Source organism: Simochromis diagramma, unplaced genomic scaffold, assembly GCF_900408965.1.
Source record: "Simochromis diagramma unplaced genomic scaffold, fSimDia1.1 OVJJ01000293.1, whole genome shotgun sequence".
Lineage (NCBI taxonomy): Eukaryota > Metazoa > Chordata > Actinopteri > Cichliformes > Cichlidae > Simochromis > Simochromis diagramma.
The window spans coordinates 8,900,332-8,920,126 of record NW_024386801.1 but is presented as its reverse complement, the minus strand read 5'-3'; the positions used below and the strand labels follow the sequence as shown (position 1 = coordinate 8,920,126).

At 41.2% G+C, this 19,795-nt stretch overlaps 1 protein-coding gene across 1 annotated transcript in view; it reads left to right on the top strand.

Annotated features, from left to right (window-relative positions):
- The window catches only part of ptprq (protein tyrosine phosphatase receptor type Q), a 45,041-nt gene that overhangs the window by 6,396 nt on the left and 18,850 nt on the right, over positions 1–19,795 (top strand). The window contains exons 11-41 of the mRNA XM_040025621.1: positions 202–332; positions 630–759; positions 834–987; positions 1,110–1,216; positions 2,738–2,835; positions 3,221–3,389; positions 3,481–3,741; positions 3,870–4,030; positions 5,543–5,654; positions 6,341–6,449; positions 7,305–7,419; positions 9,376–9,445; positions 9,565–9,764; positions 9,948–10,176; positions 10,272–10,400; positions 10,500–10,646; positions 10,831–10,988; positions 11,420–11,936; positions 12,071–12,232; positions 12,346–12,525; positions 12,624–12,731; positions 13,462–13,743; positions 13,851–14,132; positions 14,576–14,696; positions 14,770–14,924; positions 15,054–15,199; positions 16,662–16,833; positions 18,115–18,435; positions 18,525–18,800; positions 18,889–19,040; positions 19,295–19,436. Coding sequence (XP_039881555.1) covers positions 202–332; positions 630–759; positions 834–987; positions 1,110–1,216; positions 2,738–2,835; positions 3,221–3,389; positions 3,481–3,741; positions 3,870–4,030; positions 5,543–5,654; positions 6,341–6,449; positions 7,305–7,419; positions 9,376–9,445; positions 9,565–9,764; positions 9,948–10,176; positions 10,272–10,400; positions 10,500–10,646; positions 10,831–10,988; positions 11,420–11,936; positions 12,071–12,232; positions 12,346–12,525; positions 12,624–12,731; positions 13,462–13,743; positions 13,851–14,132; positions 14,576–14,696; positions 14,770–14,924; positions 15,054–15,199; positions 16,662–16,833; positions 18,115–18,435; positions 18,525–18,800; positions 18,889–19,040; positions 19,295–19,436 — 5,496 coding nt within the window. The remainder of the gene's footprint in view (positions 1–201; positions 333–629; positions 760–833; positions 988–1,109; positions 1,217–2,737; positions 2,836–3,220; positions 3,390–3,480; positions 3,742–3,869; positions 4,031–5,542; positions 5,655–6,340; positions 6,450–7,304; positions 7,420–9,375; positions 9,446–9,564; positions 9,765–9,947; positions 10,177–10,271; positions 10,401–10,499; positions 10,647–10,830; positions 10,989–11,419; positions 11,937–12,070; positions 12,233–12,345; positions 12,526–12,623; positions 12,732–13,461; positions 13,744–13,850; positions 14,133–14,575; positions 14,697–14,769; positions 14,925–15,053; positions 15,200–16,661; positions 16,834–18,114; positions 18,436–18,524; positions 18,801–18,888; positions 19,041–19,294; positions 19,437–19,795) is intronic.

Genomic DNA, 19,795 nt, shown 5'->3' with positions numbered 1-19,795 from the left:
GAACTGTATGATAGATACTGTATTTTGATCCCTTTGTTTGAAACTTCATATCAAACTATAACACAAATTTTCTGTGGAGTTTGGATTTTCTAAATGAATAAAATCTTTAAATCTGTTTCTAAAACATTGTTTGCATAAATTATTAGAACTTTTAATAATCGTTACACTTAATGGGATGTGATATATGCTTTGTAACTTTAGGTCTGGCTCCTCCTAGCAGAGTAAGGGAGGGTCAGGTGACAGATACATCCATTGAGCTGCTTTGGGATCCTGCACCAGGCCAGGATCACAGCTACGAGGTCATCTGTCTCAACTGTGAAAGCTCACAGAAGGTAAAAATACAACAACAAAAAAAGCTCCCTGTTTAGGAAGCATATCAACAGAAGCCTTTATTTGATTTCCCCGACAACTTTTCAGTGTCTGGTTTGATAATTAAATCAGAAGTTTTCACACCCACTGAAATAAATTACCTCGAGTGTTGCACTAATCAGAAGTAGCTTCAGGGGAGACTTATGGTAAACAATAATTGGCCTGTTTTTAATGTATTCAGTATAAATATATACACTTCTGTAAGAATTATAATAAGGGTCTGGGTCAGCTTTGCTGGTTATCTGATTTGTGTGCTGCAGGTGCAGAAGGTGTTGAGTCAGAGTGCAGTATTTTCAGATCTTACTCCAGGCTCGCTTTACCGATTCGAAGTACGGACAGAGAAGCAGTCCTTTGCTGACAGTTCACCAGTTACGATTAATATCACTGCAGGTAAATACAGACACACAAGTACAAGCACGTCTCTGTCTCTCTTTCCTAATAACTATCACTTTCTGCTGTGCCAGCTCCCAGCCCAGTGGAGGTCTCTCTTGTCAATAAAACCACATCATCCATATGCATTAGTTGGAGTATGTTGAGGGGATTGGTGACTACACTCATCCTGTCGATCAAAAACAGAACAAGCACTCAGGAGCGGATCACATCTTATCAGGAGCCCAGGTCAGTCTCCGTTCTTCTCAGCCAGTACACAAATTACTGCGGGTTTATGAGCCTGGCGTTTCAATCATCAGATCGAAACTACTTAAAAACACCGAGTGCTAAAGCTGAGTGTGTGTACACAGATTATTCTGCTTCAAGTGCCTCACTTCTGGAAGCCAGTACACAGTTGAAGTTATTACCATCAGTGGGGACAGAAGAAGTAAACCTGCTACTATGACCCTCTGTACTAGTAAGTGTTCAATCGAATAATGTTGATGAAGTACAAAATAGATGAGCGCAAATAAATTCAAATGTATTCAGAATTAGCACGTATTAGATAAAGAAGAGAAGCAAAATTACTTCTATCTGCATTTGTTAAGGTTCACTTCAAAGGTACACTTTATCCAAAACCTAGTAACGGTTTAGTCATCTCTGGCAGTGGGTGGCTGTAGCTCAGGAGGTAGAGTGGGTCACCTACTGATCGCAAGGTTAGTGGTTCGATCCCTGGTTTCTCTAGTTTGCATGTCGAGAGTGTGAATGTGTATCAATGTAGTTAGAAAGCACTCAGTTAAGAAGAGTGTGTGTGATAGGGTGAATGAAGGCATGTTGGATAGACTACTTTGAGTAATCTGGGAGACTAGAAAAGCATTATATAAGAATCAGTCCGTTCACTGTCTGAACAGAGGTTCGTCTGTTATTTTTGCACTGTTTTGCATGTTCTGGCACATGTTGTTATTACATGCCTTAATTAAGGTATGCATTAGGCTGACATCTGGGGCCAGAGCTGAAACTCAATTTCAGTTAGTTAATTATCAGTTTAACAAAACGTTATCACAACAATCTAATTCATCATTAGAACAACCCTAAAGCAGAAGCAGGAAAACTTAATAATGTCACAAAAACTCGAAATTACTAAAACAACCACAAAATCAAAACTGAATACAACAGAAAACAGCAACTCAGAATAATCACAAAACCACACGACAATAACAGCATTTCTACAGCAAATTTGGGTAAAACTGTGTAAAAATTAAACATTTTGAAATCGCTGTATTACAGCAACCAATGCATCAAAAATGATTTAGCTCATTAAAGTAAAATAAATTCATACAAAACAAAATATATTGGAAAGGTTAAAAAAAATTATACTAAGCAATGGAACAAGGAACTTAAACCAATAAAAATATCCAAAAAAGTACAGAAAATATATTTAATAATGTAATACTATAATCAGTTATGTTGCATATAGAATTAGGTCCATAATTTGTTGGACAAAGATACATTTTTTTTGTAGCTTTGTCTCTGTATACCATTAAAGTGGATTATAAATAAAGTCAAGATGTGATTGAAGTACAGACTCTGAGCTTTCATTCAAGAGGTTTAACAAAAGCACTGCATTAATTGTGTTGCAATTACAGACATTTTTATACATAGTCCCCATTTTTCAATCACCAGTCTGTAATAATTAACCATTATAATGCTTATTAGCTACAGTAAACATTAAAGTAATTGATACTTTTGGTAAATTTAGCCCATCTTTTGATTGCCTTGTGTTCAAATGCATGACTTTTACTTTTAAAAGACTGTTTTTATACTGCAGTATTGCTACTTGCACTAGAGTCTCAATACACCCTCCACCACTGGTGCTCGGTCGTATCCAGTGTCGCCCTCTGCTGGTTTAGAATGAACTGAACCAGTAAAGAACACAGAAAGTTTAACTTTTTAGGTGTGAGTATGTGGTGTCAAATGCTAACAAGCACCTTGTCTCAAGTTCCTGAGGTGCCACAGGAAGTGACTCTTTCAGAAAACGCAGTGACGTCTGTGTCTGTCACCTGGAGACCGCCACCAGGACAGGTGATGCAGTACAAGGTAAGACATGCACAGCAATGCACAAGTCCAGAGGTAGAGGCAGTACGAGATGCCATGGTATATTGGTATACTGATTCATACCCCCAAAATATTGATTGATATGATTGATAGATAAAAGTACATCACCTGGGTCAGGTTCTACACTCACCTGTTGTTACTAAGCAACTGCTGTTGGCACGCCACGGATTTGGTTACTTCAGAGAAATATGACCTCCACAGAGCTACATCCAGGAAGAATGACCAAGCACATTGCCGACACACAACAAAAGTGCTCACTGAGTTATTATTTAAAGCAGAAAATATGAGCAGTATTTAAAATGTTGAATAAAAATAGACAGAAATATAATCTGTTATATTAGTTGTTTTGTTTTTGTTTTTTTCTCAGCTTCTTTTTGGCCTGCTGTCTGTAGACAGGAAGTCATGGACCGAGGTGCTTGTCCAAGGCACAAGTTGTGAGGTGAAGGATCTGATCCCCGGATCAGATTATGGGGTTAGCATTCAGAGCGTACTGGGCTCAGACTCCAGTCATGCGGTCCACAAAAGGTTCAGCACACGTGAGTGACGCAAAAGCATCTAGAAACAGAGACGCACCAAAACAAGAGCACTTTCCAAAACAAGAGGCAAAAATTCTAAATTGTGTTTCAGGCCCAGCAGGAATATACCATCTCTATTTAGATCACCTGACCTCTTCTTCTGCGTCTGTGAGCTGGGACAGTACACATGGAGAGTTTGACTTCCACCGAGTGACTGTGACCAACACTTTAGTCACGTCCACACTCACCATACCCAAGGAGAAGCAGGTTGCTGTGGTTACAGGGTTGCTGGGTGGCTGCAGCTACAACGTGACTGTTGAAAGAGTGAAAGGAGTGACAGCAGGACGCTCTGCGTTTCTGACTGTAACTACAGGTAAATGATATCACAAATGATGCTGGTCAGCACCTCCACCCCGTTCTTATCACCAGCCTTGATCATGTCTTCATAAATGTTAGAAACTCTCTGCTAACATTGTTTTTCCCTTTCATGTTCTTCTTGAGTGCCAGCCCCTGTGCAAGGATTACATATCACAAACCTATCTGCATGTGCCTTCTCGTTGCGTTGGGAACAGGCAGTAGGGTGTGTGGATCATTACCAAGTAAATCTGCTACCAAACCAAGGAAATATCACCATGCACCCCGCACGTGACGGATACATTCAGGTACACACATACTTAGTTAGACGCATGCTGTTTAAAGGTTAAGTTAAGAAATGTACCATAATTGTAGACGCTGGGACAACAAGCGTGTAAAAAGTTCACCTAAGTATCATCAAAGCCTTTGTCATTTCACCGAAGCAGTGTTTGAGTAAAAGGAACAAACTCAGAGTTGCAGTAGTGTTGTAATATTAAAGAGAAAAAAGTACACACACATACACACATAGATCTCTTGACCAGTCACATTCCGGCTTCTACCGGCAGCCAGGTGTCAGTTACCCCCCAAAATGTAACCTGACACACCTCAAACCACACACATAGACAGTACACAGAGTTGAGTAATAGATCTCATTATTTGTTAAGTTGCCCTCTTGAGCTCAACCCTGAATCATTCATATGCTTAAGCAGCTCTCCTGGAGGGAGAGACCAGTGGGAGACTGTTAGCCTTGTGCTAATGAAAGGACCCACTGCCCTTCCTTGTAAAATTCCAAACATTTTGGACTACCTCAAGAGCAGGATCTTTCAGTATTTAATGCCTGGATGACTAACCCTGTAACCTTCATTAATGCCATTAACCAGCAGCTTCTAGACTCGGAGTCATCCCTGTCCGGCTCACTGGATTACCTGTAGCCCACTGCTAACATTTGTGCACTAATTCTGGAAACAGGTATACTGGTGAGGCCTCTAACCTGCTGTGACTAAACTAAAGCTAACTCGAAAACCCAGCATGGCCTTCTTCTCAGACATCCTACTGCTCACACTGTGCCTGGGCCAGGTGCATTCACAGGTAAGAATTAGACAACGGTTACATGGCTCTGGTGCACACAGTTATTTCTAAACTGCGCACATAGATATGTTATGTATGTGTAACAGTAATACACTAACCATTCAGAGTCACGTTTTAGCTTTACAAATGAATGCACATGCAGTAAGATCAATTTTAAAGCACCCTTTCTTTCCGTGTCTGAGTGTTTAGTCATTTTTCTGAAAGGTAACACACTATCCAACACCTTGATGTCACAGATGCTACAACATGCACTGAAGCAAAAAAGCAGTGATGCGGGAAGCAGAGCTCGTCTGTCTCACAGATGTTAAAATGCAAACAAGTGCAACCACAAGCTGTCATCCATTCACTAATACCCACCTTCAAATTGATTTAGATGGATGAGGAGAGGTCTGGTAATTCTGTCATAGGCAGCATAATGGAGTAAAATAATGGAGTGAAAATTGCATGTATTTTGTCATTTAGATGAATATTACTGCAAAAAAACTGAAGAAAAAAGACAATAAAAGACAAATGAAAAGACAATAAAGGGATTACTGCTGCATGTGTTGTCTAAAAATGTTTAAGCAATTTTTCAGCTGTCTATAATTTTAAGAAATAATGATTTTGCATAAAATCCAGCTTAAAATCCATCAAACAAAAATACATTTAGGTTTTAAAAGAGAAATAATTGGGAAGTAGCACGTTACATTGCTGATGAGCAAGTAGATTTATTTATTTTTCTGCTCCCACAGGCCAATGTGGTAAATGTCAGCCCCAAGACACAATACACTGTAACAGTCACAGCAGCCTCCTCCTCGAACATCAGCCCTGGAGTCAGCCGCATGATCAACAGGAATGGGAGCGGTAAGACACACACACACACACAGTTTGGTGTTGTTTGTGTACGTTTTGTTTTTTTCAGATGTTAAAGCACCATCAGGAACTCGTTTTGTATTTGCTCACTGTATATATATATATTACACACACACATACACACTGAGGAAAAGGGATTGGCACAGTGGAGGTGTGTGTATAAATGTGTGTGTGTGCCTACTTTGCTGTTTAATTCCTTTTAGGTAACTTAAGCCTGGGCTTTTGAACCACAGGATGAATGGGTCTGCAGTGAATGTCAGTGAAATGCCACTGCTGTGTGAAGCCTTATTCATCAGGGTTCAGCCTAAAACACCCTTCATGCAGACCCAACACACACACACCCACACACGCTCAGAGGATCAGTCTACAACAGATAACAACACCATTCTTCAGACGACACAGTAGTCTGTCGAGTAGATAATACAAAAGTTATTAATCAAAACAAGTGTACTGAGTTTCTTTGGTTGGTGATGTTTTACACAGGAGAAGCCGAGGGGATTAGATAAGAGATTACATATTTGAGCCCACTGAGGCGCCAGTTGGCTCAAGTACAGATGATTAACAAACATGTAATATACAGCTATTTGTGTAATTTTTAGATATTTTTACTTTACTTGTGTTCTGCTTATGTTTACATCATCTCCTCTCCTTCACACGGCTGCCCTCATCTTCATCAGTTCCTGGTCCACCTTCAGACCTAGAGGGAGAAGCTGTCGGCTCTAATGGCATCCTGCTTTCCTGGAATATACCGTCTAATGCCAAAGATATAGATGGATATGTCATAAGGTAGTTTTTCAAGATCTTCTTTGGAAAACTGTCTAAGATACATACACTATCATAGTTTAGTATAGTCAAAAGTTTTGATCTCACATCTTATGTAAAAGTGCAGTATAATCAGCAACATGTACTAAACAAGTGCTAAATACTTTATTCTATCTATTTATTGATCTGTCTATATCTTTTCTATGTAGTTTTTCTGTCACGTTTACACATGTTGCCAAAAGGGATGTCGCAGAATACCTTCTGCTGGACAACCTATACAACATCAACAATGATCACTTCTTCACTTTTACAATTTTCATTTATTGACCGTTATAAATGCAGATGCCAATATTAGCAGCAAATAGCCAGAAATTGGCATTTGAGGTGTTCGAGATACATGTCTATAGTACAACCTGGCTTTTTTGTGCAAAAGTGGTTTGAAATACTTTCCTAGGGATTATTTTTAATGTTAAAAATATATTACAACAAGACCTTATTACTATATGTTAAAAATTCAAAGATCAGCACAGAGCTAGTTACCAGTTTTTGGATTAATGTAGATCAAAGTGAAATATTCACCTCATGAAGCAGCTGTATAGCTGGTTCCATAGAAGAGGGGCCTGAAAACTGAAGGCTCTGCCTCCCGTTGTACTTTTAAATAATCTAGGAACAACAGGTAAACCTGCAGTGCGAGAGCAAAGTGGGTTGATATGGCACTATAAGGTCAATAAGATAAGTAAACAAGAAATATTAAGTGTAGTTGAGTACAGTTCGACAGTTTTGCATCTGACCATATATTGTATTTTCATTCAGTTGCATAAATTTCATAAGTGTGAAGTTGAGATATGATGATGTTAACTAACTGGTTTCTTACTGCAGGTACAAGGAGGTGTGTCCTTATCCTGACCCCGCTTTCACACAGGTGACAAAATACCTGGATATACCAGAGACCCTGATCACTGACTTTACTTCAGGATCTACCTACCACATTCAGGTAGAATATAATAGTCAGAATTAAATTAAGTTTACAGTCAGATTGTTTGGTGAATTCACTATAAACAATAAAACAAAATAAAACTCATTCTCGGGAACTGCTCCAACTTACCTGTTTTGACTACAAAGCCGTGGCCCAAAGGAGTTACAGTGGCAGGGGTTCAAGTCTGCTCCACACCATTTCTTTCGTGTCTTTCCCCCTTTTCCTGTCTAGTCTCTGGAGTCTTATCAAATAAAGGCTGACCTAGCAAATTTTGTTTAAAAAGTCCCAGATTGAATCAAAACAGAACAAGCTGTCCTGCAGGGATACTGCACATAAAAGAGCTTTTGAATATGAGTTTTTATTATGTTAAAATGAATTGATTAATAGATATACTTCTGGGAACTGTGTTCATTGTCCCTCTTAACAGACCTCCTTGAAACTGCCCCCCTCCCAGCATGTGAGTGTGTAACTATGTGACAGAGGATCAGACTATTCTGTTGATCTGGCTGAATACTGGTAATTGATCCTGATTGCATTATTAAACAGGTAAACAGATCTATGGATGAGTCTTGGCTCTTTCCACTATCTGTTGTCAGTGAGCTTGAATGCGATCATGCTTAAAGGTTTTCAGAATTCATTAACCCGCTATGACCTTCACACAAATGGACGTGACACACTTACAGATTATAGCTGCACATACTGTATTTATCTATGTGTGTTTGCACGTATAATGTTACTAAATTTTACCTCTGAGTTTGCTAGACCTCTAGACCCTACGCACAGCTGAGCCCATAAGCAAATTCGTATTTCTTCCTCAGCCTGTAATAGCCCTTATACTCTTGTCACCATGTGTATAAGGGCTATTATTTCCCCACAGATTTCTCAATAAACAAATAGAAAAAGCATTTGTGCCACAGATTAGCGTTTTAATGAAAGCTGCATTGTTGCACTGTATTTTTACAAGGGCAAAAATCTCTTCTTCTCTGTCTTTTTCAACAGTAATTCCTCAAAGTAAAGCCCACTGAGTTTTTCTCTAAAGCTGAATATGAGATAGTTTTTCCTCAGCTTACCTATTTCTGATGTGAAGCTGAAAGCATTCAGTTTAGAAAGGCACGGATACAGCCATTTGTCATGTTGGCATAAAGAATGGAAGTCGAATAATAAAGAACAATCTTGCATGTAGGCAAGTGGTAAACAGAAAAAGTGGGAAAAAAAAACAACTGGAACCCATTTGATGTGTAAGGAACTGACAGAGAACAATGGCGTGATTTCAGATATGAATAAAGGAGGAAGGTTTAGTCAAGAACAGGTGAAGCAGGTGTGAGAGTTAGGTGACAGGAAACACTGAGAAAATCTGAGGACATGAGGGTTATGTTTAGCTCACCTGTATTGTAGTGTTGCACCTAGATCAACTGATCCATTATGTCCATTGCTTGTTTAATTATTCTGGGGTTACCCTGTATGTGCTTGGCTACTGATTGGATGACACTGACACGAACCAGAGAAACGCCAGCAGCGCCCCACTGCTAACCGTTTCGTGGCAACAAGGTAGAAACAAATAGCTGAACGGCGCGCGCTGCTTTCTGATCTCAGGCAGGAACGAAATACATTTTTTCTTTGTTCTTTTTTAAGATAACATGTCAGTTCCCATACTACTCCAGTACAAAACTAAAATCCATTTAAGTGACTCCACAGTTGACCTGATAAATTGCTATTTAATTTTGATCCCACCTTAAATCACTGGAAAAAATTCAAAGACTTGAGACTGTGTTGTGATCTGTTTACATCTACGCTATATAATGAGATATATTTTTGTAGAATATATATCTCTGGGATCTCTGAATCAACTCTGCTACGGCAGCTTGTTCCAGCAGCCTGAGATTAGCACATGACTGGGAGATGATAACTGACAGGAACATGAATTAATCATTATGCCTACCAACACTTCCTCTCTCTCTCTCTGTTTCTCTTTAGGTAGCAGCTATATCTCCATTTGGAGTAGGAGCATTCAGCAAACCTTTATACATAAAGACAGCAGAGTCCCGTGGGTATTCATGCACAAGCACACAGCCTTGCACTCCGATCCAAGCGTCTCAACATCATAAAAAAATAACTTGTGCATGTATATTTCACTGAATTTGCATGTGTATTCACATCCTGCAGCCCCTGGCCTGGTGACCAATCTCACAGCGTATGCTCATAACCACACCTTAGTCGTCCTTACCTGGTTCTTGCCACACCGCATCAATGGCCTCATCACTAAGTTCGCCGTCAAGGCCAGATTTGCTCGTACTGGGCAGATTGTCCGTTTGCTGGAGGTCAATGCAGTGGACATCATGACTGTAGCCCTGCCTCACTGCAATGTACTGTGTTTTTCCTTCACCCTCCTTCTAAACTGTGCTGTTATTGCCAAGTGTTTTTGTTCTATACTACTTTCCTGTCAAGATGATAAATAGCACAAATGCACAAGGCCGACCGTCTTTTCTCTTTCCTTTTTTTCTTAAATGCACTCTCTCTTTTTATCCCGCATGATTTCATGTGTCTAGGATGCAGCCGATATCCTGTCCAGTGCGACTCTCAGTCCCTTGGAGATAACAGCATCATCGCCACCCATCACCCTCTCTGCTGTGCCCCCTGCAGCCTCTTGGAACGTACCCATATCAGTAGGAGTTGATCAGCTACGACCTTATATTGCCTATCTATTTGAGGTGTCCGCCTTCACCTCTGAAGGAGAGGGACAGGTAGCCTCCACTATGGTTCGCATGCCAGAATCAGGTGTGGAAAAAGAAGCGTGCAAACACTTTAGCACTAATTAAGCTCGTATTCATATTAGCACTGAGGTATGAAAACAAATATTCCTGCTTGTGCAGCTCCAGAAGACCCGCCACAAAACTTCTCTGTATTCAGCATGACGTCTCGATCATTCTCTGTGTCTTGGAGCCCTCCCAGCATCACGACAGGAAAGTTCTCCTACGTACTCTACCTTCATGGACCCACAGGTGGATAAATGTTGACTCAGAGCAAACACAGCTACATGCACACATAATACACGCAAAAATCAATGCAGTTTTAAATTTTGTTCTGTTTTTTTTTTAAAGGTTTTATGTATGAGAACAGCACAGGAGATACCCGTTTTGCTTTTACCGGTTTGAAACCCTACACGAGGTACATAGTAGCCGTCCGAGCAAAAGCAGCTGGTGAGGTGGGTCCTGCAGCGAAGGGAGACATCGTTACACCTGCGGAAGGTGAGACAGTTACAAGATTGAAGTATAAATGAAAAAGTTCAGTTTAGTTAGTTTAGTGTAGTTTCACTTTTAATACAGACGCACACATTGGTAGCAAATAAAATAAATACATACAAAATACAAGAGCAAATTTAGTTTTTGTGCTTCTGTTTATCTATGTGCGTGTGTGTGTTTGTGAGGATAGCACCCAGTGCAGTGCAGCACCTGATGGCAATTGCTGAGGATTCAGTTTCAATTCGTGTAAGTTGGAAAAGCCCTGCCCAGCCCAACGGTCCCATAATCCAATACAGACTCCTGGTGCTGGTTGAGGAAACTCTGCTCCAGAACATCACGATGACAGCAGTAAGCCAGATGATATTATCTCTACCGCTCTATGCTTCCAGCTTAAAAAACACAGTTAAAGACATGTGATATGTTGCTGTGTCATGAATACTTGTACAATGCATTACAGCTGATGATACACTGTCGTCGTTTTACGGTCGGATGTGAGACCACTACACTCTCAAAGATCAATATGGTTCAGCAACACTCTGCAATAGTCTACAGTGGATTATCGGCTTTTTTAAACCACTAGTCTGGTGGATTACATTGGACTGTGTGCTGCTGTATCCTATTATAGGAATAATTATAAAAAAACAACACCTACTTTATATCGGAGCCCCTTTAATAATGAGTGCTATCTACTGATGCTTACTGATTTTATTAGAAATCACATTAAGGGCTGATGAGTCTCATATATCCATATATAAGGTGTTTTTTTTGTCTCCTTTCAGAATACAACTGGTTTTTATGAAAATGAAACACGTCCACCTGATGTCCATAACAGTTCAAAGAGGCATAAAAGAACCGCTGAGCTTGGTCTGATCACATCTCCACCAACTTTTACAGCTACTATTTCAGACCGCACGCTGCACACTAGTGCTACTGCTTCCAGTTTCACACACTCTGGACTTAGAAGCACTGATTACATCACTAACACGAATGCTCAGCCAACCACTTACCCCATGGCCACCAACAGGCCCAGCCCTGATTATGACACTGCCTCACGCTCTGACAACCCAAATATGCAGTCTTCTGACTCTGCAGTCTCTGGAACGTCTGCACTTTCTCTTACCTCTGTGCCATCTGTTACACTTCCACCCTGGCTTACGAAGCAATTACATGCCGGGGAAGTGACCTCAGGCTCTGCCCCCTTGGCCCTGACCCCAGGCCAGCTTCGCTTGTCTACACTTGATGCTTCAATTACAGAACACTTTTCAACACGCAGCGGTGCTGTGTCTGGTACCACAGGTGGGAGAGCTAACTATAAACACTGCATTTTTTTAACTTTGCTTTGCTTTGCTTCGCTTTAACCAGAATTATTATTAAAAAAAAACCTTGACTATTCATAAATCCTCTGTGCGTGTGTCTGCATGAATTTGCAGGGGTAACAGTGAGACAGGAGGTAATGGACGTTCTGTCTGAGGAGTTGTCCTACTTGGTGTCAGATCTAGTTCCCTTCACTGAGTATACATTCAGGGTCACTGCTTCCACCACTGTAGGAGAGGGCCCTGCTGCAGATATCACAGAGAAGACCAGGGAGCAGGGTGGGTGCTTATGGTACACGTTTAATAATTGTAATAAATATAAACAAGAAAAAATGTTAATAGAGCTGTTAAAGGTGCCCAATTCTAACATCTTGTGCGTCTGTATCTTTCAGTCCCTAGCTCCGTGCTTGAGGTATCCTATCAGAATATCAGCTCTACCTCCATTCTAGTGAGCTGGACCCCACCCATCAATCCCAATGGGCGGATCACACATTACACTGTTTATGGTCTCAAACTGCCCAGTAATCAAGGCCTGAAATGGGTTACTAACACTACCAGCATATTGATAACAGGTAGCGTCTTCATTCTCTTCAGCTGACATTTTCTTAAGCCGTTAAGTATAACTGCCACTACAATGTAAAGTATCACTTTTCCCTCTTGTTATGTATAGATCTGGACAAGTACACTCCTTATAAGCTTCGTGTAGCTGCATCCACAGTTGTGGGGGAGAGCTCACTTTCTGAGGAAGATGACATTTTTGTTTTCACTTTAGAGGATGGTACGTGTTGGACTTTTGAATTTATACATTCACAAATACAAGATGCCATCATACATTTCTGTAACTTTTCCCATAAAAATAAAAATCCTTACCTGAATACAATTTGGCCAATATCTCCTTCAAGGTCTTCCTGCAGAGCTGCTACTTTTCAGTCAGTCCCTCGAGGGCCCGTTCCTGACCACTTGGCATAAATTGAAAAAACAAAACAAAACTGCATTTTAAAAAATAAAATGTGCGATGAATGTAGAATTAAAAAAACAACAACAGATTTCTCTTGCTTGTGCTTCTGAACTCCCATTAACTGCTCATTCAGTTTGATGCAGAAGCTCATTCCTGCTCTCACAGCAAGTTTGAGGCAGACGTGTGAATGCAGCCGAACTGGAAGCATTCAGGAGGTGCACAAGGAGATGAGCTTGAATGGAGGGTCGGCCAAATTTAAGTCAAGAATTTATTATTTTTGCTGGTTGCAAAACTTTAGCATCGTGCTGCCTGTATGTGTAAATGCAAAAATCTAAACTTTGTCTGAATTCTGTTTATAATGCTTGGATCAACTATATGTTATCAATGATTAATGAATATCCAGTGTTAAGTTTTTTAAATTAATTAATCATGAGCTTTGCATAATAACTATTACTGTATTCTTTATAAATTGCTTGAAAATGTAACTTTTTTATTAACTACCTACTGCAAATACTGACAAGTTCTCTGTTTTTTTTCTTCTCCCTCTTAGAGCCCGACTCCCCTCCTGTAAACCTCACTGTGGTAAACACCACCCCCTCTACTGCCACAATAGCCTGGTCTGCACCAGAGAAAGCTAATGGGGCGATCCAGCGGTATGAGGTCCTGTATGAGAATGAATCCTACTCTGCGCTGGTGAACACGTCTTCTAACAAAGTCACCCTGTTCAGTCTGAAACCATTCTCCTTTTACAATGTGTCTGTGAGCGCGTACACGCGTTACGGAAATGGCAACCAGACATCAGACACTTTATACCTGTTATCTGGAGAAGATGGTGCGTTGAAGGATGTGCCCACCTTCACAGATACATTCATATGAAAGGCTTTAGAGTGAATACCAACTGTTTAACCAACACGTTATGATGTTTTATTCCTTCTCCAGTCCCGGGCAGTCCTCCATATGGGCTCTCCTATGAATCAGTTAGTCCCAGTGAGGTGAATGTGACGTGGATGCCTCCTCTGCTGCCTAACGGCGTCATTATTCACTACAGCTTAGAGATTTGGAACTCCAGTCACTACCTGAACCTGACCTCGTGGACCAACTACATCCACATCACGCATCTGAGGAAGTACGCACACTACCGCATCGTAGTTCAAGCACACACAAGAGTCGGAGCGGGAAACTACAGCAGCGAGCCGCTCAACATCACAACACTTGAGGATGGTGAGAGGGGCGTGAGTGACAAGAGGAAAAAATGGGGGTGGTGTGGGGGTTCTTTTCAGTTCCAGGACACTCCACCATTACGTCATCACAGGCTGACAAGTTCGAAGGGCATCTGATTAAATCTGACTTTCCTCTAGTCTTTTCCTTCTCACGTCTCTGTTTCAGCTCATGCTAATGATGTTACATCACAGATATCCGATGCCACGTGACACTCGTGTTTTCCACCACGACTGGGAAGCACAAACAACAGATTCATTACAACTAATCAGTTTTTTTCTTTTCAGGGAAATGTTCTATTTTTTCTAGTGTCTTCCTGTGTGCCTTTTGAGTCCCTGATTTCCACAACGATAAATATTTTAGAAATTAATTCCCGTTTACTTGTAAGTTCACCACCAATGCATGTTTGTGCTACGTTATTGGAAAGTCTTTCTCGTGCGTCTCAGCTCCAGGCACACCTCCTCAGTTTCTCCATGCCAGGAAGTTGTCAGACTATGAGGTAGAGTTATCATGGCAGCCACCACTCGAGGCCAATTCAGACATACTCTACTACATTGTCAGAGTCTGGTAAGGTTTTGAACTCTACTTCCATCTAATAACCTTAAAAGAAAACACAAATAATGCAGCGTCTATGTGTTAGGAATGAAACGACTGACCTGTGGCAGAATGTGACAAAGACTTCGGTGGTTATTAACGTGGACTCAGAGAGTCGCTACAATGCCTCTGTCTCCAGCTGGACCAGACTGGGGGATGGAGGAGTGCTGATCTACATCAGCTTTACCACAACTGATGCAGGTGCTGGATACATGTTATGCAATCTTTAAACATTATCGTGTTATCCTCACATAAAAAATAACATTTCCTCTTAAGTGATGTTTTATCGCACAACTTGAGTTTTTGTCCTTTTAAACTGTCTCCTTTCAGAGCCATTTGACCCCCCGCAGAATGTGACTGTTGTTAATGCAGACGCCTCCTCTGTTACCTTGATGTGGTATCCACCCACTGAACCCAACGGGATCATTGTACACTACACTATTTACTACTCATTTAACAACACTGTGACTGAGAAGGTGAGACAAAAATACTGAAGACAGATTAATTGAGTCAATAAGTCGGATGAAAGGTGCTGAATGTAGTAATCACTGCAAAGTACCAGATTCCTTTATAGCATTTTAGCTCCAGCACACACACACACACACTCCCCCCGCACGACCCTGATAAGGACAGATTGAATGATAAGGAAAGAGAATGTATTTATGGATTATTTTTTAGGTTGTCTGTCCATCCTTTTGCTCAAGCTCATAAACACATTGTCTCTTAAGTTTAACTTTATCTTTAATAGGTTTTTTTTTTTTTCAAAGTGTGGGGCTTACATCTGTAACCATTCATGTCACTGTGATGTTTTGGAGGGATGAACTGAATTTAGTGTTTAAAGGTCGCTGTAACCTCACAAAATATGTTTTTGGGGCCTAACGGGATAAAATAATGAAGTCAAGACATTTTCTTTTCAAAATATAAAGATATATTTTGAAAGATTTCTTCTTTTTCTTGTTCTTTTGGCTTGCCCATTTTGGAGTCGCAGCTGCAGATTAATCTGCCTCCATCTCACCTCATCACTAACAACCGCCTCTGCCACGTCAGCCCTCTGCATGTCCTCTGTCACACATCCACAAAGCTTCTTTATGGTCTTCCTCTTTTCCTCCTGCCTCCTTTGTCCAGTATCCTTCTTCTGCACATGTCCAGACCATCTCAGCCTCAACTGCTCAGCTGTACCTCTGTTGTACTCATTTCTAATCAAGTCTCTTCTCATCACTTCAACTCTGCCACCTCCAGCTTCACCTCCTGTCTTTTTGTCTGCACCGCTGTCTCCAAACCAACATCATAGCAGGTCTCACTAGCATGATGTAAACCTTTCCTTTCCCTCTTGCTGTTATCCTTTTGTCACACATCACCCTTGATACTCGTCTTCACTCTACCCTGCATACACACTTTTCTTCACCTTTCTTGCACACTGTCCATTACTTTGAATGGTTGACCTCAGGTATTTAAATCCATCCACCATCACTATTCGTTTCCACCCGTCTCCCTCTCATTCACACATCACACATTATCCGTCTTGCTTCTAGTGACTCCCATTCCACTTCTTTCCAGTCCATAGCTCCACCTCTCCAGGCTCTCTTACACCTTCTCACTGCTCTTGTACTCTCAGATGTTTTAGGACACTATCAGTCACAAAAATTCACCACAAGTTAGGCTACAAAAATGTTTAAGTAATATGTGTTTCATGGTATTTTTTAACAATTACATGAATTTGTCCTAGAATGTGTAAAAAAATGTGAACTGAATGATAGCTGTGCTTACAGGTCATTCCACTGCCCATGTAAACAGTAGCCAAAAAGTGAAAAAATGCAGGGCAAACTTGTTTCCTGATGCAATGTATTGCACCTGATTTGTAACAGTATATATTTTGCTCTCGCTGAAATGCATTTTTCAGGCTGTGAAATTAAGCCTGACACATCTTTTTCTCCACAGACAGTTCCTGTTTCAGACTTATATTCCCACACCTCTCCTGACTCACGTCTCTCCTACACTCTGACTCGGCTGATTGGGGGCAATAACTACACCTTCTGGATGGCATCCAGCACTGTGCAGGGTGATGGAGGGGTCCATTCCGAGCCCTTAATCCTGTTATTACCAGAGGACGGTCAGTCAGACACACGCACACACAAACGCAGTATAAACGAGGATAAAGTAAATACACATACACATAAAATACTACTCGGGAAGCTGGATAATAATTGCATGCGATGATTAAGAGTCTCACCGGAGGGCAGGTCTGCACTCTTTTTTTCAGAGCTCTTCAACTTGAAAAAAAAATTACATAAAAACGCTGTGATTGAAAATAGCTTTCAGTATCCGTGAAAGGAGATAAAAAAAATGACCACCTGTGACACTGCGCTTTGAAGACAGCCAGCTATGACAGCATGATGAAAAATGTTAGGGATTATAAAAAGGGAGAAACGCAGAAACACTTAAAATTTGTTGGCACAGAGATTCAACTGAGTTTGATGAGCTTTGAGGAAGTTCATATTAGTTCACACTACAGTCCTTGAATTTGCATTTATGTATATGCAAATATTTTGTTGCATTTTAGCATTTTAGCCTTTTAAAGCTCTTTGTTTTTATGTGATTTTCAAAAAAAACGGTGCAGACAGCAACTACAGACTTATTCACAAACTGACTGCATTTTGGCACTTTTTGTTTTGTTCAATTTTGCTTGTCGTGTATTCTGTGCCTCTGAATAATCACTGCTCACACTGACTCTGTATCTCTGCCTATGCTCTAGCTGCTCCACTCTCAGCCAGTCGCCGGACCTCCAGGGCACCTTGTCTCTCCCGCACAGCTAAGCCCAGCAGGGGTTTACTCCCCTGGGCTCAGACCCTCACACACATCCGGCCCCTAACATCCACTCATTCATCTTGCAGATCTCTCTGTTTTTTTTCTGTCCTCTGTCTCCTTCATCTATCTCCCCACCCCTTTTTTCTTTTTACTCTTTCTAGAGGACCTGACACCATAAGCAGGATGAGTATCACTTCATCTCTCTCCCTTTCATTCCTTAATTTTCAGTTTGTAAATTTCTTTTCTAAGAGCCTCTGTATTTCAAAATGAAGTCTTGTTAATCGTGCATTGTTTTGTGTATGTTTACTGTTTGATTTTGCTTTGTTCCTGTTTTCCTGTGCTGCCAAATTAATGTTATGCTGTATTGTTCTTGATGTGCTATTTCTTTGCTAATTACAATCACCCTGAAAGTTGATGATGATGATGATCATTGTGATGACTTCATTTTTAAGTCTCAGGGCATTGATTGATGCCCAATTTGATTCCGCACTCAAACGTAAACTCACAGTAAGGGCATAGAGTTTCAATCACTCGTGCCAGTGGAGATTAATAATAGTAACACTATTCTTCTTGTCTCATTCTTTAGTGCCAGGTGACTCGGTCCAAAACTTGACGGCACAGATCTTCAGCTCCACGGTAATCATAGTGAGCTGGGACCCTCCTCTGGAGCCAAACGGACGCCCCTACTACCTGCTCACCTTACAGGAGGCAGGCATCGTTCCAAACATCTCCAACCAAAGGGCTCCAGCTGTCAACAAGACCATAAAGCACACCACAACTGACAACATCTTCCTGTTCACCAAACTCAGGAAATATTTCCCTTATGTGCTGACTGTTACCCCAGCAACTACTGCTGGCCCTGCATACAACCATACAAGCACAATGTACCTGAGAACGGATGATGACAGTGAGTTTATTCACAGATATTCACCCATGCAATATGTCTTTATGCATTTGTTGTGGCACTGACATGTGTGCGGGCGTGTTTCCCTTTAGTTCCTAGTTCTGCTCCGTTGTTGGTGTCCACCAAGAACCTGTCTTCGTCTTCCATTGGTGTGGTCTGGCAACGCCCTCTGGAGGCCAATGGGGAGATAACAGAGTATACCCTGATTCTTGTTGGCCTGGAGGGCACCAACACAACATATACCCCCAACACCTCGTTCGTCCTCACTAACCTACTTCCATACACAGCTTACAATCTCACGATTACGGCCGCAACTCGTAAAGGCTCGGGGCCTAGTCTGCTGCTGCAGCTGCACAGCGATGAAAGCGGTTAGTTTGAAAGAAGAGTTTAAATGATTATAGTGGGATGGCAGAAACTTAATATTCTCTTCTCTATCTGCCCAACTTTATGATCCAGGTCCCACCTCTCCTCCCCGTAACCTGACTATATATAACCACACGGCAGTCTCTGTGTGGCTGAGCTGGGAGCCTCCTCTAGAGCCCAACGGAGTGGTGATAAAGTACGGATTTCGGATCCAAGACCTCATCACACAAACCGTCACACATTGGGTACTGTTAATTTCACACACTGAAAGCAGCCTCACAACAACAATAACACACACCTACACATACTCCAAGGACCCACTCAGTAAGAGTACACATGGGCGGGAGCTAATTTCACACTCCAGATGCTACTGAGCAATAACATGATACTTAAACTCACCATCACATATGTGCTGATATAGACATATTATCCACTCCAGTAGTCAGATTTAATATCGTATGTATTTCCTGTTTGTTTGTTTGTCTGGGAACAAATGCAGAATTCCTCTGGTTCATCAACCACAGAGTATCTCTCAGGCTTCAAGCCCCACAGCTCCTATGAAATCAGTGTGAACAGTTTCACCAGAGTGGGCCATGGGAATCAGTTCAGCAGCCCTGTGTCCTTCACAACCAATGAGTCAGGTAAAATATACACTGTATACAAACAAGGGACACATGTAAACACAGATATAGGTTTCCTTTCTCAATTAGAGCTTTGGAATGTTTTTTTGGGATGATAAGATTTGTATCAGCATCAAGCGGAGTGTGACCGTAGAAGTAGCAAAAAGAAAATGAGGCCATACAGCAAGGCTTTCAGTAGGCCTTGGGGCAATTCTGGCAACCCGTTAGGCGACTCAGGAAGGGGACCCAGCTTCTTGTATACAGTGGAGATGCAGTGCTGCTAACCTTGCCTGAGGATAGTCAGGAAGTAGAAAGAATGCTTTAAGGACCTTCTCAATCTCAGTGACACGCTGTAGTGGAAGCAGAGTCTAGTGACTTGC